Source organism: Plasmodium sp. gorilla clade G2 (genome assembly GCF_900097015.1).
Source record: "Plasmodium sp. gorilla clade G2 genome assembly, chromosome: 14".
NCBI classification, from domain to species: domain Eukaryota; phylum Apicomplexa; class Aconoidasida; order Haemosporida; family Plasmodiidae; genus Plasmodium; species Plasmodium adleri (nom. inval.).
The window spans coordinates 379,368-397,116 of record NC_041706.1 but is presented as its reverse complement, the minus strand read 5'-3'; the positions used below and the strand labels follow the sequence as shown (position 1 = coordinate 397,116).

The window sequence follows — 17,749 nt, the reverse complement described above, 5'->3', positions numbered from 1 at the left end:
ATTATAAAAGAATTATAGGTAAATAAATAAATATATTATATATATATATATATATATATAATTAAATGAGAAAATAAAAATATAATAATAATATACATATTTACATTAATCTAATCATGTTCTTCATATTTTCAAACGTTTAAGGAATTCTATGTTTTAAATTAAAATATATTATATATATATAATTTAATATTATATTATAAACGAATATTATAATTTTATCATTTGTGTGCATTATTTGTTAATTGAAAAGAGAAAAATATTATATATATATATATATATATATAATATGAATAAGGAAAAAAGGAGATTATGTTTATATCATAAATATATATAATATATTAAGAAATTTATATAATTATTTTAAAATTTTATGATAAAATAGAATAAAACAAATAACACATATTTATGAATAAGGATAATTATTTTCTTCTCTTCTTTTTTTTTTTTTTCTTACAACATTTCTAATTTTTATACATAAAAAAGAAACAAGAAAACGTTATTTTATAAAAATCATAATCATCAGTGAACACATTAATAATTATAGAAAAATATATTTTATTTATTTAAAACAGATTAAATTATTTTATACAACTGTAAAATATAAATAAGATCATTATAAATATTATATATATATATATATATATATATGTGTTCCTAATCCTTAAAAAAAAAAAAAAAAAATGTATTAAAGACAGTTTTTAAAAATCTGAAACAATAAAAAAAATAAAATAAATTAATCAGAAAAAGGAGAATTTTGTTTGAGGTTCATATTTAAAATTAATCTCTTCAATATGAGATATTAATTAAAAATAATAAATGAATGAATAAATAGAAAAAAAAAAAAAAAAAAAAAAATTCGAAAAATAAATAAAAGTAATATATCATATTTTAAAACAAGCTGAATAGACAATTCACAGTATTGAAGAAAAAAGTTAAAAAAAATATATTCAAAAATTATATTTTCATCGAATATAAAATAAGTAAATGCTTTCATTTCAAAATAGGAACATCATTTAAAAAAAAAAAAGAAAAAGAAAACATCAAATATATATATATATATGTATTTTTACATTTGTAAAGATTATTTGTAATATCTTGAACCACATCCACAAACATTGAGCCATAAGCTTTCTCCGAATTTGCTAGACTTTGTCTGTATAAAAAAAAAAATAAAATATTCATAAATATCAATGAAATCACAAATGTCTATTATTTAGAAAACACACACATTTATACGTTCATATTTTTTCATTGTTTCTTTTATATTTTATTTTTACCGTAGCACCCTTCCCCTTGACACCATTTTTCTTTCCATTTATCAAATAAAAAAAATATATATATATATATATATAATATATTATAATGTTTGATTTTATATATAACATGTTATTATATTTTTTTCTTGTGCAAATTATTCCATATTTTTATTTAAATAATTTTTTTTTTTTTTTTTTACCTTTTCTATAGCTCCATATTTTAAAAGCAAATGATAAGCTATAGTCAGAAAAAGAAAATGACAAATAATTAAAATTTCAAAACAAGAGAAATAGAATAATTGGTATATTAATGTGAAAAAACATACACAAATGTGTATGTGTAAAAATATAAAAATATTATTTTTTTTTTTTTTCCTTACATACCTTTTGAATTAAAATTACATTTATCTAAAGCTGTTTGTTCATAATCATCTTTTATATTTATTCCTAAATCTCCTCCTCTTTTTAAAATAGCTTCAATCCAATCTAATGGTACCTTAAAATAATAAATAAATAAAACAAAAACAAAAAAAAAAAAAATATACTTATATTGTATAAAATGACATCATTTTAGCTAATTGGAAATTCCTGTTGGAATATGTAATACATTTTATTTTTATTTAATTTTTTATTTTCCTTTTACTTTTTTATCACATGCTATCATTAAAGCTGTTTGGTTATTTCTGCTCAATGCATTAATATCTAAACCTCTTCTGGCTAGTAAATATCCAACGATATCTTTTTTGTTTAGTAATATAGCCATTTGTAATAATGTAAACATTGGTTCTTTTGAACTTTCAGAAAGGGAAGAAAAAAAAAAAAAAAAAAAAAAAAAAAAAAAAAAAAAAAAACCAGTGAAATAATTAATAAATTTATAAAACATAAAAACGTATATATAATAATTTTCTAATTCACATTATAGATATTATATAGACATATTTTAAGTGATTTACCTTTTTTTAAAATTGGCTATTTGCACATTCCAATAAGGCTTTAACTTTTTTGCGTCTTCTATGGTCATTTCTATTAATAGATGAAAAAATAAAAATATGGACATAAAATTATAATAAATAATATTAATATATTATAGTTATATATTAATAAACATTACCTGATACAACATCTTCATTAATCAATATACTTTCATAATTAAACATAATTATAAAAGAAAAAAAAAAATACTTAAAAAAAATATATATTATAAACAAAAAATATAATAGAATAAAATAAAAGAACATAATACAAAAGAGATGAAAAAAATATAAAAGAACAACTATTCTATTTTTACTCTATACAAATAGAAGCTCCTTATATGAATTCAATTAAAAAGGTTGTATTATAAATATATAAATAAATATATATATATATATATATATATATATATATAACAATTTAAAATTAATATTTTTTATTTAAGAATATGAAATACATATATTATTTAAAACACGAAATTTCCAGTAATCTTAAAATAAATAAATTCAATTATTATTTTAACTTTTTCATATAAAATATATTTTTAAAATGGAATTATGTAAATTTCGATGTTAACGGATAGAAAGGAATATAGACATAATATATATATTTAAAAAAGAAGAAGAAAAATTAGGAAAAAGGCATTATAATATTATAATTAAAAAAAATAATATACACTGATTAGATAAAAAAATAGTATATGTATGCAAAATATCTAAATGGTATATAACTATGTTATAATATGTTAATTAATCAAATATGGGTATTTTATATATATATATGTATATACAATTAGACAAAAAAACAGAGAAAATGTTAAGAGATAAATAAATAACATTAACAGAAAAAAAAAGTATATTTATACATTGGTAATAATTTTTTTTTTTTTTTTTTTTTCTTTTATCAATATATATATTTTGAGGTAATCCTTTTTATTTCATGTAAATTTATAATAAACGATAGGAAATTATTCTTGTATATACAGTAGTACTAAAAATTATTAAATATATAAAGTCTAAAAAATATATATATATGTATATAATATATATAGGCACTTTTAGTTTAATATGAATAAAATGCAATATTTAATTATCCTTTTTTAAATATGGAAAATAAAAGACTGAAACAGTGTAGATATAATAATTTATAATATTAAAATACTTTTTTTCTCCTAATATTTAATATACCAACATTTCTGCATAATATATGTACATATATATATATATATATATATATATATATATATTTATTTATTTATAAGTGAAAAAATATTTACACACATAACATATAAACGAAAAATATCATTGCACATATGATATTTTATTTGTCTGAAATGTATGTAATAAGTATAATATATTTAATGTTTATATGAAAAATAATAAAAACTATATTTATTTTTATAATACATTTCTCCTAATATTTTTAGATTATCTATATTAATTAAATATATATATTATATATACATATTTAATGTGGATATAATTTTATTTATATATATTATAATAATTTATTTTGCTTAATTAAAATATATATATTATTATTTGTTATGCTAAATTATATATTCCAATAAATAGCATAAAATATAATATTCATAAAAATAACATATAAATATAAATACAAATACTGATTGCATAATATTTCCTTTAAAAAGAAAAAAAAAAAATAATTTATAATAAATTATATTTCACTCTTAATTATTTTTCTTTCTCTTTTTTTTTTTTTTTTTTTTTTTCCTAATTTTAATTATACTAAAATATATTGATAAAATATTATTCGATACCTTTTTGTTCAATTATTAAATGTATTATGTCTATAATAACTTATAAAACAGATATATAATACATAAGCTTGAAAATTTTATCATGCTTATATAATTATACATCCTGATAAAAAAAAAAAAAAAAAAAAAAAAAAAAAAAAAAAAAACAATTCATAAGATTAATCTAAAAATAAAATATAATAAAATATGACAACCTGAAAGTTTTGAATATTATTCTTTCTTTTTCTTTTTTTAAATGGACATATTTAATGTTCATATTAATACAAATAAGTATTTCCATTTTATACAAATGATTTAAATAAATATATATATAAAATACAGATTGAAAAAAATAAATGATACAATACATAATTTCATACAATGCACGCTTAAAATTTATATGTAATAAATATGGACGTAGTATATTATATATATATTACATATATATATATATATATATATGTGTATTTATTTATTATTTTTTTTTTTTTACTTTAATTAATTCTGTTTATATATATATAAGCCTTAAATTTCAAAACCAAAAAAAAAAAAAAAAAAAAAAAAAAAATTATAATATATATATATGTATATATTTTTAAATATAAGTAAATTAAAAAAATGTGTAAAGAAAATTTTTATTTTATCAACAAATATTAGAAATGTATAGATATATATATTTTTTTTTAAATTAAAAAAGAAGCAAGAAAAAAAAAACCCAAAAAAAAAAAAAAAAAAGAAAAAAAGAAAAAGATAAGCTTTATTGTATATGATATAAAATAAGAAAAATACAAATATCAATAATGATATAATATTAATATTTAATATTATTATTCTCCTTATCACTATAAATAATTTCATTATTATATATCATAATATTTTATATTATTTTTTTTTTATGTATACATATATATATTTTTTTTTTTTTTTTTTTTTTTTAATTCTTTATATATAACATTTTAGATTTTTATGTAAATAATATTATAATTATTAAATGTTTTCAGTTTTGAATAATAATAAGCAAATATGTAATATTTAATTATATATATGAATATTCATATATACACCATTTCATTACATTAGTCTTGGACTTATAATGTTTATTTTTAAGGTTATATTATACATATATTGAATATATATATATATATATATGTACCACCTTTTTTATTCATATAATATGATAAAAAAGAAAAATTATATATATATATATATATATATATATATAATGTACATATAATTTATTTATTGTTTTAGATATATATATTTTTAAGAGAATGATATAATAAATAATTACTTGGAATACAATAAAATTTAATAAATTTGTGTGATTTATTATTTATATTTATTTATTTTTTTTTATGTCACATATATATATATATATATAAATATATATATAATTTTATTTACTTATTACATATTTTACCTTACAACATAATATAATTACTTTGTTGTTAAAAATAATATTACTTTGATAATTTTTGTTTTAAAAAAAAAAAGAAAAATAATAGTTATTAATAATGTCCCAAATATATTTGGTGTGTGTTATTTGTTGTCTGTTGTATTATGTGCGATGTATAAATGTACAAATAGGTAATCAGAAGTATAGTTTATGCTCTAATAAAATTAAAAAAGATTTGTTAGATTTTTATAATACCTTGGGTGTATTAAAATCAGATAAGAATTTAAAAGACAATATAAAAAAAGTAAATTTGTATACTAAATTTCGAAAAAGATTATATAAAGATAGATTAAGTGTATATGCAAATGTTAGTATAAAAGAAAAAGGAGAAGAAGTAGTACCAGTTAAAGTTGTTGAAGAAAAAGAAAATAAAGAAAATGAAGAAAAGACTAATATATTAGATCAAGAAATATTTACTAATTTTATGCAATTTAATAAAAATAATTTTTTTTGTATAGATGAATTAGGTTTAGATGTTAGTATTCCCTTATATAAAAATAGTGGTTTTGGCGCTAATGTAGTTTATCAATTACCTGAAACAGTTTATGTTAATGCATACACAAATATATATAATACAATAATTAAAGGAGAATTTAATAGTATAGATATTTTGAAAAGAATCAGTTTTTTTCAGTTCTTTGATAATTTCTATTTAAATGCACATTATGATTTTAAAAGTGAAAAAGCTCTTTTAAATTTAGAAAGTAAACTATATGAATATTATAATAAACACGGTGATAATATTAGTTTTAATAACAAAATTATTGTTGAGAGAAATATGCATAATGAATATGATGGTTCTGTATGCCTCTCTTTAAAGTATAACAATAATGTCTTTACCCCTATATTTAATTTCAAGGACAAGTAAAGAAGAAATATAAAAAAATATATAAATATATATATATATATATATATATATATATATACAAATTATTTAATGTATAAATTTATATATTTACATTCTTATATATTCATATAAATATTTATTTCTTTTCTACTTTTTTTTTTTTAGGACCTATGAATATGTTTATGATAATATAAGCGGAAATAGAAAATTCAGTGTAAAAGTAGATAAAGACAGAAATGTACATTTTAATTATTTATCTTTCGATAGAGTAGACGAATCAAATAAATATTTCTTATTTTTCAATTTTATATTTTCTAATCCTATGCAGTCAATAATTACATTAAAGCGTGAATTCATTTTCTAAAATATACAAAAAGGACTAATTTCCTAAAATATTTACATCTTCAAAAAAATTAAAAAAAACATGTTAATGAATTATAAGAATAATATCAAATAAATATATAATTATAAATTTATACATATATTGAGTCATATGAAACACATTGTTATAATATAAATAATATATATATATATATATATATATATATATATATATATATATATATATACATGTTTATGTTGTTTTCCATTATATCCCCCTTTACCTAGTTTTTTTTAATATACGTCTATGGATAATAGACACATATATACATTTCTTTTATATTATTTTATTATTTTTTTTTTTTTCCTTTTTTTTTTTTTTTTTTTTTTAACCTGTTCATATAAAATTACATATATGAATTAATAAAGGATTGTTTTTTTTCTTTCTCCTTATTAGTTTTATTTTTTTCTTTCTATTTTTTGTCCAATATATTTTTATGTTTCACATATAAATTTTAAATAAATAAAAAAAAAAATATATTTTCAGATTATATATATAAATTTTTTAATTATTATTAAAATTTTTGTTATATTATTTTATATAATATATTTTATTTCTTTTTTTTTTTTTTAATATCCCTTATTAAACCTTAATATCCACGGTCGAAAAAGAAGAAAAAAAAAAATAAAAAAATAAATGAATAAAACCTAAATAAAAAATGATTTATTTAAAATAAATGCATACCATTTCTTTTTTTTATTTAAATATTTATTTAACTAAAAGGTTTACTTATAAAAGTTTATAAAAATCATAAGTTGATATTAAAAATTAAAAAATGAAAAAAAAAAAAAAAACATATTAACAAAATTAATTTATACATATATAAATATATATATATATATATAAAGGTATATAAAAAAAAAAAAAAAAAAAAAAAAAATTAGATACATATAAATATATATATATATTTATATATATATATGAATATATGATATTCCTTAAAAATTTGATTGATTGAATTTTTGGGTACAAATTATTTAATAAATGAACTTGGTGATAATTATGAATTCTTTAATACAATTTTTTTTTCTTCTTTTAAATTAACAAAAGAATATATACATATATATATATATATATATATATATTTATTTATTTTTATATTTTATTTTTTGTGATCAAATAGGTTCTTGAAGTTCCAAGGGTTTTCCCTTATTAATTTGTCCCCATCCAATTAAACGCCAATGTTTATCAACTCTTCTACTGAGAGCAATTTTATCTCCAATTTTGGTACATACTGGTCCAGTTAATTCTAATTTGGCTAGTTCAGTTTTGATTCCAGTAACTCTACAACCAATAGAAGTAGAACCGATATTGATCATAAGGAATTCTCCGTTTTTAAGTTTGGCAACTTTGGTATTTTTTTCTCCATCTTGTGATTTAACACCTAATAATCTTCTTAATAAGTAATAAGATATTTCAATTTCAGCGAAGCAGTCAGGTAATTTATTTAGATGTCCGATAACTTGACCAACTAAACGATCAGCTCTTGTTAAGATAGGATCGATTTTAGTACCAACACCAATAAGTCCTCCTGGTACGGCATATTTTAGATTATTATTTTCTGCAAACATGGAAAGAATTTGTGAAATGATAGGTCTACAAGTTATTTCTCCTTTATCATCTTTTGATATAATACCAGGTCTAATTTCAATTTTATCTCCAACTTTTAAAACACCATGTAATATACTACCACCTGCTACACCACCTTGTAAGGTTTCAATATCTTCACCAGGTTTGTTCACATCAAATGAACGAATAACAATCATATGTGGAGATGATATAAAATCTCTTTTAGGTATACTAATTTGAGTAACAATATATTCACAAACTACATCAATATTATACTTTAGGACAGCACTGATAGGAATAATTGGAGCACTATCAGCTGCTGTTCCTGAAACAAAATTTCTAATTTCTTCTTGTTGTTTTAATGCTTGTTCTTCTTTAATTAATTCTACTTTATTTTGTAAAATTAATATGTGTTTTAATCTCATAATTTCTACAGCAGCTAAATGTTCAGAGGTTTGAGGTTGAGGACATGATTCGTTACCAGCTACTAATAATAAAGCAGCATCCATAACAGCAGCACCATTTAACATAGTTGCCATTAAAATATCATGTCCTGGACAATCTACAAATGATACATGTCTTAATAATTTCATTTCATGATTACAATCTTTACGTGGGCATATTGGATTATCTTCTTTACTACTTTCATATGATTTATAACATTCAGGTGGTAAGCAATCTGGGTTTGTACATTTATATATCTTTGCATTTGCATATCCTAATTTAATAGTAATATTTCTCTCCTTCTCATGCTTAAATCTAACTGTATGAACACCAGATATTGCATGAACTAAGGTTGATTTTCCATGAGCCACATGACCAATGGTACCTAAATTTATTGTAGCTTGTCTGCTTATAACATCTTCACTTAATGGTGTCAATTTAGTTACATCTAAAGTTTCTAAATTCTGCTCAGCTAATTTATCCTTTTCATTTATATTCATTTTATATTATTATAAGAAAGGGAACAAGGAAATGAAAAATTAAAGAGCATAGAAATGGAAAATGTCAAAAGAATATAATTTAAATAAATATATATATATATATATATATATATATATATTATATATATATAATTATTATTACAAACAGTTTGACACAAAATAATTGTATTACTTTTATATTTCGCATTAAATTTTTTTTCAAATATACATAAAATAAGTAAACATATATATAAACTTATAAATTTATTAAATAATATTTATTCATATATAATACATACATATATTTTTTATTTCCCATATTATACAATTATGTAAATACAATTTTCAAATAATTTCTCCCCTTTTTTTTTTTTATTTTTTTTGTTTATATATAATTAAAAAAAATAATAAATAAATAAATATATATATATACATACAATATATATAATTTTAATTATATATTATTATTAATTTACATATTTGTAACAAAAAATATATATCATATATATTTATTAATGTTCTTTTTTTTCTTTTTTTTTTTTTTTTTTTTTCTGTTTTTATAAAATGATTTTCTTTTTTCCCCTATATTTCAATAATATATGATTCAGGGCTTTTCTTTTTTTCTTAATAAAAAATATATATATTTATCATGAATTTTACTATTATATATAATAACAAATGATAATACAAGTTTTATGTATATAATGATTTATTTATATATAATGAAATATAAATCCGATATTATACAAAATAAGAAATATTTCTTTTGATAATAATTATTTATTCATATATTATTTTATATATTCCATTAGAAAAATAAAAATATTTATATATATATAAAATAATACATTATTTTTACTCTTTCTAATATTATAAAAATAAATATATTTTATTATATATATATTTATATAATATATATAATAAAATATTTTTTATTTTCATTGAAAATTCTACCTTTTATAAAATATTCTCTTCATCATATGAATTTTTTTTATTTAAAAAATTCTTACTTAATGTAATATATAAAATATATATTATAAATATAATATTTTTTTTTTTCCAGATTTGAACTTCATGTTATTATATTATATATGAAAAGTATAACCCTACTTATTATATATTATAAAAATTATACAATGTGAAGTATTATATATTATATCATATATATTATATAATTTTATAATATATAAATAAATATACGTAATAAAAAAAGATTATAATTATAATAATATATATAAATATATAATATATATAAAGGAATTATGTTATAAAATTTAGTGTATTATTTTTATTTATTATATATATATATATATAATATAATAAAATAATATTTATTTATATATAGTTTATTTATTTTTTTTTATTGGTGTAGATATTGTATGTATATGGGCTCATTAATTTATTAATGTATATAATTACATAATATAATTATATATATTTATATATATAATATAATATATGAATTATGTATATAATATTGTATTTCAATTTTTTAGGCTTTTTATATAAAATATAATTTAAAATTTTTATACATCATAAACATAATAATATATTATATACATATTATAATAATTTATAAGGTATTTTTACCATGAATATTTATTTTATTATATATATATTATATATATGTTGTACATTTTTTCTTTTTTTTTTGTTGTTAAAAAATGATATTAAATGTGCTATTATATATTATATATATTTTTAATCAGTTTTAGATACATATAAAAATTTATTTCACCAATTATATTGTTCTAATAGAAAATAAGTAAAATAGTAATATATATTTTTATAATATTTTATTTTATCATATTAAATTCATTTTTTCTTTTAATTCATAGTGATATATAAATATACAACATATTTGTGTATGTATATCTTTTATTTCCTTTTTTTTTTTTTTTTTTTAATTTACATTTATAACTTTAATATGCCTAATGAAATATAAATAATTATTCTCGTTTTCATGGGAACATATTATATTATGGATTATTATAAATTTTCTTATTAAGTTGTTTAAATTGACCCTTTAAGAAATTTTAAGAAATGTACTATGGACAGTTTATATATATATATATATATGTAAATCTTTTCATGTCATTGAAATTAATGAATATTTTAAATGTAAAAATAATTATGTTGTTCATCGAAAAAATAAATTTCTTTATAAATAACAGGGAAAAAAAAAAAATAAATAAAAATAAATCTCAAATAGTTCATCCAAGTTAATGGATATAAATATATAATGTTTTTTTTTTTTTTTTTTTTTTTTTTTTTTTCTTTTAATAAATTGAATTAAGAAATAAAAATTCTTCTACTTTCTTGTTATATATATATATATATTTATATTTTTATATATAAGGGTACTGTGAACATTCTTATTATAATGATTCCTTTTTTTTTATTTTTTTTATTCTTTAGCTTTAGATAATTCATTAATATAAGATATTAAGAATATCAATGCTTTTTTCTTTTAAAAAATAAAAATATTGTAAGATCATTGTTTCCAAAAGAAATAAATAATTTCATATTTCTATTCAACTAATATATATATATGTATAATATGTGTGTATGGTAAAAATATATAAAAAAAAGAAAAGAACAAGTTATAAATTATACTAAATATTAAATATTGTCAATTAATTCATTGTAAGTTGATTATTATCCATATATGATATAAATAAAGTAAATAATTAAATGTTGTCATAAAAAAAAAATAATAATAATAATAATACGTTTCATATATTTTACAATGTGATGAAATTAATATGAATATTTTTGAAGAGAAAGGCTATATATAATAATATATATCCCTTTTATGAATATAAAATTATATAATGTAAAAAAAAAAAAAAAAAAAAAAAAAAAAAAATACAATATTTTATTATGTAACTATAATATTATATATTGTATTATTTATTTCTATCAAAATGAATAAAGTACAAATATTAAAAAAGCATGTGGTCAATAGTAATTTTTTTTTAAGTCGTATGTTCTCACATTCAATTAATTTGTTAAAATCCTCAAATTTAAATGAAGGATATAAAAACAAAATTATAGAAGAAAGAGAAAATTTTATAAAAATAAATAATACAGGATACAAATTAGTAACAGATACGAATGAATCCTTATTTTTAAACGATAATATTTTTATTTATAATGTAAAAAAAAATACAAATGAAAATTTAAATAGTGAAAATCAGGATAAAAAGGTATTATATTTTTGGAATAGGAGTCCTGGGGCTAGATACCCTAAGAAGGTTATAAATATATATAAACCGTTGTTACAAATATATGCAAACGTGTATATGTATATATATATATATATATATTGATATTTATATATAATATTTATTTTAATTTTTTTTTTTTTATGTTTTCCTTTTTTTAATTCTACACACTCTAGGCAAATAATGGAGCACGCCCAGATTGTCGGTCAGTGAGAAAAATTAGAAAGAGACTAAAAACAGGCAAATGAAAAGCAATACAGAACAAAAAAATAAAAATAAAACAAAAATAGTGAATAACATAAAATATTCATTTATTCAATAAATAAAGAGGTTCTATATACTAATATATTATTGTATCTAATCGTTGCATACAAGCAAAAAATATATATATATATATATATATATATATATATATATATATAATATCAAAAGGAAAAGGAAATAAATTTATTTTTATAAAGACAATAAAAATATACATATAATAGGTTTATCATATATATGTATATATGTTCACTGTTTTTTTTTTTTTTTTTTTTTTTTTTTTAAATTATTAAAAATTATTCAAAAATAAAAGTTAAATTTGATATGTTTATATTTCTACATGGACATCAATTTGTGTATATATATAGAGAGAGAATTACAATTCAAATATATTTATATAAAAAAAATCCTATTTAAAGCATATTCTTGAAAAACAAAAAAACCCAAATTATATGTATATATATATATTATACACATAACATTTGTATAATTAAAAAAATTAAAAAAAAAAAAAAAAAAAAAAAAAAAGACTCAAGGAAAATATATATATATATATATATATATATATATATATTTATGTAAAATTAAAAATTTATATACTAATGAACTTTTTTTATTTTTATTTATTTTTTATTTTTTTTTCGTAAATATGATGATGTATAAATAATATATATTTATAGTTGTAATTAAAAATTTATTTACAAGTTAAATATAAATTACAATCACATAATTTCTTTATCTTACTTTTTTTATATACTAAATAAAATAACCTAAAAAAAAAAAAATTTATAATATAATATAATTCCCTCTTGTTTTTTTTGATTTAAAGGAATAAAAAAAATTAAAAAAAACAAAAAAAAAAAAAATATATATATATATATATATATATTTATTTATTTATTTATATATATACACATATTTAGTAAATTTTTATATTATATATATATTTTTTGATGTATATATTCTTAATCTAATCTCTTGAAGGTAAAGTAGTTTTTCTTTAAGTGAGATCTGTAACGTATGTTGATTAACTTAGCATATTGTACACGCATTTCTTTAAAGAAGTCTCTAATTTCAGCCTTGAATTTTCTCATTAATCTTGTAGCTAGTTTTGAATTTGCACTTTTGTCATTTGGTATTTTTGATTCTTCATTTTGAAGACTGAGCATATCTGTTTTCATACGAGATACTATAACAGTTAATTCTTTTTTCTTTGCTTCGAAATAATCATTAATAATATTAACCATAGCTCTTCTATCTAAGTTATAATAAGCAAATGCTGAAACGGTTCCATCATAATAAACATGTGAGGTACTATTTTTTCTGACTGGTTTTAATTCTTTTTCAAAAATGGAATTAAAGTGATAATCGAGTAGGAAGTTACGTCTTGGTACTAATTTAAAGAAATGTTTTACTTTTTCATGTATACCAGACATGATAGCATTATAAATAATAACATTTTTAAAGCATGAACTATAATAACGAACATAATCTACTATTCTGTTATAAACATGTATTTCTGTATCCATTGGAGTTCTATCAACATCAACATATGTACAGATATCTTGTAAAGCATATGAAGTATAATATCTTTTAAACATATAGATATTATCATAAATCCATGTTAATTTTTCATAGATATCATCTGGATTTTTTTGGATTTCACTAAAAATTTTATATACTAATTTTCTTGCTTTATATGTTAAACCTGATGTGATTACATATAATTTACTTTTAACAATTTTTAAAACAGCAGCAATATCTTGAGAAGCTTCAATATCATCATATATTAAAGATTCAATATGACATGTTATGGATATACTCATAAACTTCTCAAAATTTTCTTGATATTTTACAAGATCTTCACCACCCATAAGATCTTTGATTTCTTTTTTTTTTAAAAATTCTTCTAATGTTTTAGGATTTAATAAACAAAAGTTTACATTGGATAATTCATATATATGATTTTTTTGTAATTTATATCCATCAGCTAAAGTTAGATAATCAACATTTGGATGATATTTAAATAAGTCATTTTCAAATTCATATAATCTAAGATGGTTTTCTCCAAAGCTACCGATACATGAACCGTATTTACATTCAGTATCATTTAATTCAAGTTCAAGTAGACCCATTTTTTTTAAACATTCTTTATGTTGTTCGAAGGTTGTTGTTATGTTAGATTCTCTTTTTTTAATATCAACTAATCTTCCTTTTAATGATTCTATAGTATCAAATAAATAGGAATTGTTTGGACAGTTATATAACATGGTTTCTGGATATTCTTTATAGGTTGAACTGACACTTAATATTTTAGCTTCTTCATCAGTTAGATTAAAACTTATACCTGAATATACCTTCTTTGATACTTCAGTTTTTTCTATTACTTCGTCTTTCTTAAAAGGATTTAATTTACTGAAAAATCTAGAAAAGGATCCAGCAACATTTCTATCTTTTACTTGATTTTCAAGAAATTTATTTTCTGAAAACATAAATGGTTCTTCATCTGTTTCTTTTCCTATTTTCTCAAGTGCTTTATCTCTTTCTTCTTTATTTTTTTTCATATCTTCATCAAAATCAAATCCTTCCTTTTGTGCAACTAATTCTCCTTCATTTTTAAGTGTATTAATATTTTCTTCCATATTATTTAATGAATATCTATAGTCAAATATTTGCTCTTTTGTACCAAGTAAATCTTCCAATGGTGTGAGGGTGTTTTTTGGTGCACTACTTTCTTCTTGTTCTGCACCTGCAATACCTGAAACTGAAGCACTTCTTTTTGATGTTTTAGTAGTACTTTCTTCAGTTTCACCATGTGGACTTGCTGATTTTACACTTGATGGACTTGATTTGGTACTAGATGGACTAGATGATTTTGAACTAGATGTGTGTGTAGCTGCTGGAGTAGAAGTTTTAACTACTGAAGGAGAAGCTTTAAATTCCATATCATCTCTTGAATCATCTTCTTCAAGAATTGCAGCAGCTGATGCAGATCTTGCTCTACTTCTAGCATGTCCTCTTTTAGCACTTTTGCTTCCACTTACATCACCTAAATTTATATCTCCATCATCAACACTAGATTTATTTTCTAAAAAGGATTCATTTGAAAATTCATCTTCATAGGAATTTAAATATTCCTTTTTATTTATTGGTGTCCAATAATTGTAATCATCTAAATTCAAATCATTACTAACTATTGTTTTTCCATAGTTATTCTCTCCGTTTACATTTATACCTTCAGTCACATTACGGAAGAGTACATGGAATATAATTATTATGCTACCCAAATAGAAACTCATTATATAAAAAATAAATTAATCAATTTTTTACTATATATATAAATATATATATATATATATATATTTAAATATATATATATATATATATGTCAGTATTATAAATTAATAATATTTAGAATAATAAAGTATATATTCTAATAGTTTAAAGATAATATATACTAATACATATATATATGTGCATAACTATAAAAATTATATTTATATATATATATATATAATATATATTTATGTTATCTTGTCTATTTTAAAATCTTATATAAATACTAAAAAATAAAAATTAATACCATAATATTTAAAAGAAAGTTATTAATATATAAAATAAAAAAGATAAAAAATTAAATATAATAACTATAATTATAAATATTACTATAAATATATAAATAGAATCAAAAAAATGAAAATACAACCAAAAAAAAAAAAAAAAATAAATAAATAAATAAATAACTTATATATGTATATAAATATATATATATATAAATATAAGTATATATATAAATTAATTTTACTATTTATTTATATATATATATATGTTATTTTATATAAATATTTTGAAATGTCTATTTTTACATATTTGTATGTGTGTATACATATATATATATATATAATATAGGTAAAATAAAAAAAATAAAAAAAAAATTTTTAAATGAATTATTTTCAAATAGATTTTTAGTCATTTCCTATTTTATTTTATTTTTTTTTTTTTTTTTTGTGTGTTTTTTTATTTTTCTGCTTTATTTTTTTTAATATTAATCTATTTAAAAACAAAATGTGGATAATATATTTTATCTTTTTTAATATACGTATGGTAGATATATATTTATATATATATAATGAAAATTTTTATTTATAAGTTAATAGAATTTTTATGATTTCATTTTATTTTTTATTAGATATTTGTTATATTTAATATGTCATTATTGGATTTAATAGAAATTGTTTCCATAGAACATATTCTGCTGTCTAGTGCAATTATGAAATTATGGTGCTTTTTTTTTTAGACTATTTTTAAATAATAAAAAATGAAATAAAATAAAATATGCGTACTAATAAAACAATATGTACTCAAAAAAAAAAAAAAAAAAAAAAAAAAAAAAAAAAAAAAAAAATATATATATATATATATATATAAATATATACATATAATATTTATATAACCACGGAGTAAAAAATATGATGTAAATATGTATAATTCTCCGTCTATTTTTTTTTTTTTTTTTTTTTTTTTTTTTTGAACCGTTTATTTTTTTCTAGTACTATATATTATGTTATATCTTATTAGGGAAATATATATAAATAATTATATTATATATATATGTATATGTTTTTATACATATTTTTCTATAACAATTTTTTTTAATATATTTTTTTAAATGTATAATGCTTATGGGTGCATATATAAATTAGTAAGATTCATAACTATTATATTCTTTTGTATTAATAATTTAGAAAGGATTAAATTTTTTTTCTGTATTTTAATTGTGATATTTATACATAAATATAAATATATATATATATATATATATATATTTATGTACATATATTTCTTTTCCATTTTTTTTTATTTTTCTTTTTAATATATATATATTGAAGGTCCGGCATGGAAATTTTCAAAAATTGTGACGATTTAGTAAAGCCATAAAATTATTTTTTTTAAAAATATATCACATATATATTATATATATATATATATATAGTTTTATTATTTTAAAACATTATACAAGTATAATTTATATGTTGAATTAAGTACATTTTTATGTACTAAAGGACGAATAATATATGCCAGGGGATATATTAA

The 17,749-nt window shown here is 17.3% G+C and overlaps 5 protein-coding genes across 5 annotated transcripts; 2 read left to right on the top strand and 3 right to left on the bottom strand.

The window, feature by feature from the left end:
• Positions 1 to 1,084: 1,084 nt before the first annotated feature.
• Positions 1,085 to 2,416, bottom strand: PADL01_1410400 (ankyrin-repeat protein, putative; the record flags this gene model as incomplete). Its single annotated transcript, XM_028684379.1, has 7 exons — positions 1,085 to 1,156; positions 1,281 to 1,310; positions 1,460 to 1,497; positions 1,644 to 1,755; positions 1,903 to 2,053; positions 2,213 to 2,282; positions 2,371 to 2,416. The coding sequence occupies 7 exons, from the start codon at positions 2,414 to 2,416 to the stop codon at positions 1,085 to 1,087; spliced, it is 519 nt and encodes a 172-aa protein (XP_028540463.1).
• Positions 2,417 to 5,504: 3,088 nt separating this feature from the next.
• Positions 5,505 to 6,657, top strand: PADL01_1410300 (conserved Plasmodium protein, unknown function; the record flags this gene model as incomplete). Its single annotated transcript, XM_028684378.1, has 2 exons — positions 5,505 to 6,310; positions 6,459 to 6,657. 2 exons carry the CDS (start codon positions 5,505 to 5,507, stop codon positions 6,655 to 6,657), a joined length of 1,005 nt encoding a protein of 334 aa, XP_028540462.1.
• Positions 6,658 to 7,790: 1,133 nt separating this feature from the next.
• Positions 7,791 to 9,188, bottom strand: PADL01_1410200 (eukaryotic translation initiation factor 2 gamma subunit, putative; the record flags this gene model as incomplete). The annotated part of the gene is made up of 1 exon (XM_028684377.1): positions 7,791 to 9,188. The coding sequence occupies one exon, from the start codon at positions 9,186 to 9,188 to the stop codon at positions 7,791 to 7,793; it is 1,398 nt and encodes a 465-aa protein (XP_028540461.1).
• Positions 9,189 to 12,094: 2,906 nt separating this feature from the next.
• On the top strand, positions 12,095 to 12,642 carry PADL01_1410100 (conserved Plasmodium protein, unknown function; the record flags this gene model as incomplete). The annotated part of the gene is made up of 2 exons (XM_028684376.1): positions 12,095 to 12,424; positions 12,571 to 12,642. The coding sequence occupies 2 exons, from the start codon at positions 12,095 to 12,097 to the stop codon at positions 12,640 to 12,642; spliced, it is 402 nt and encodes a 133-aa protein (XP_028540460.1).
• Positions 12,643 to 13,620: 978 nt separating this feature from the next.
• PADL01_1410000 (rhoptry-associated protein 1) lies at positions 13,621 to 15,954 on the bottom strand (the record flags this gene model as incomplete). The annotated part of the gene is made up of 1 exon (XM_028684375.1): positions 13,621 to 15,954. The coding sequence occupies one exon, from the start codon at positions 15,952 to 15,954 to the stop codon at positions 13,621 to 13,623; it is 2,334 nt and encodes a 777-aa protein (XP_028540459.1).
• Between the last annotated feature and the right edge of the window lie 1,795 nt (positions 15,955 to 17,749).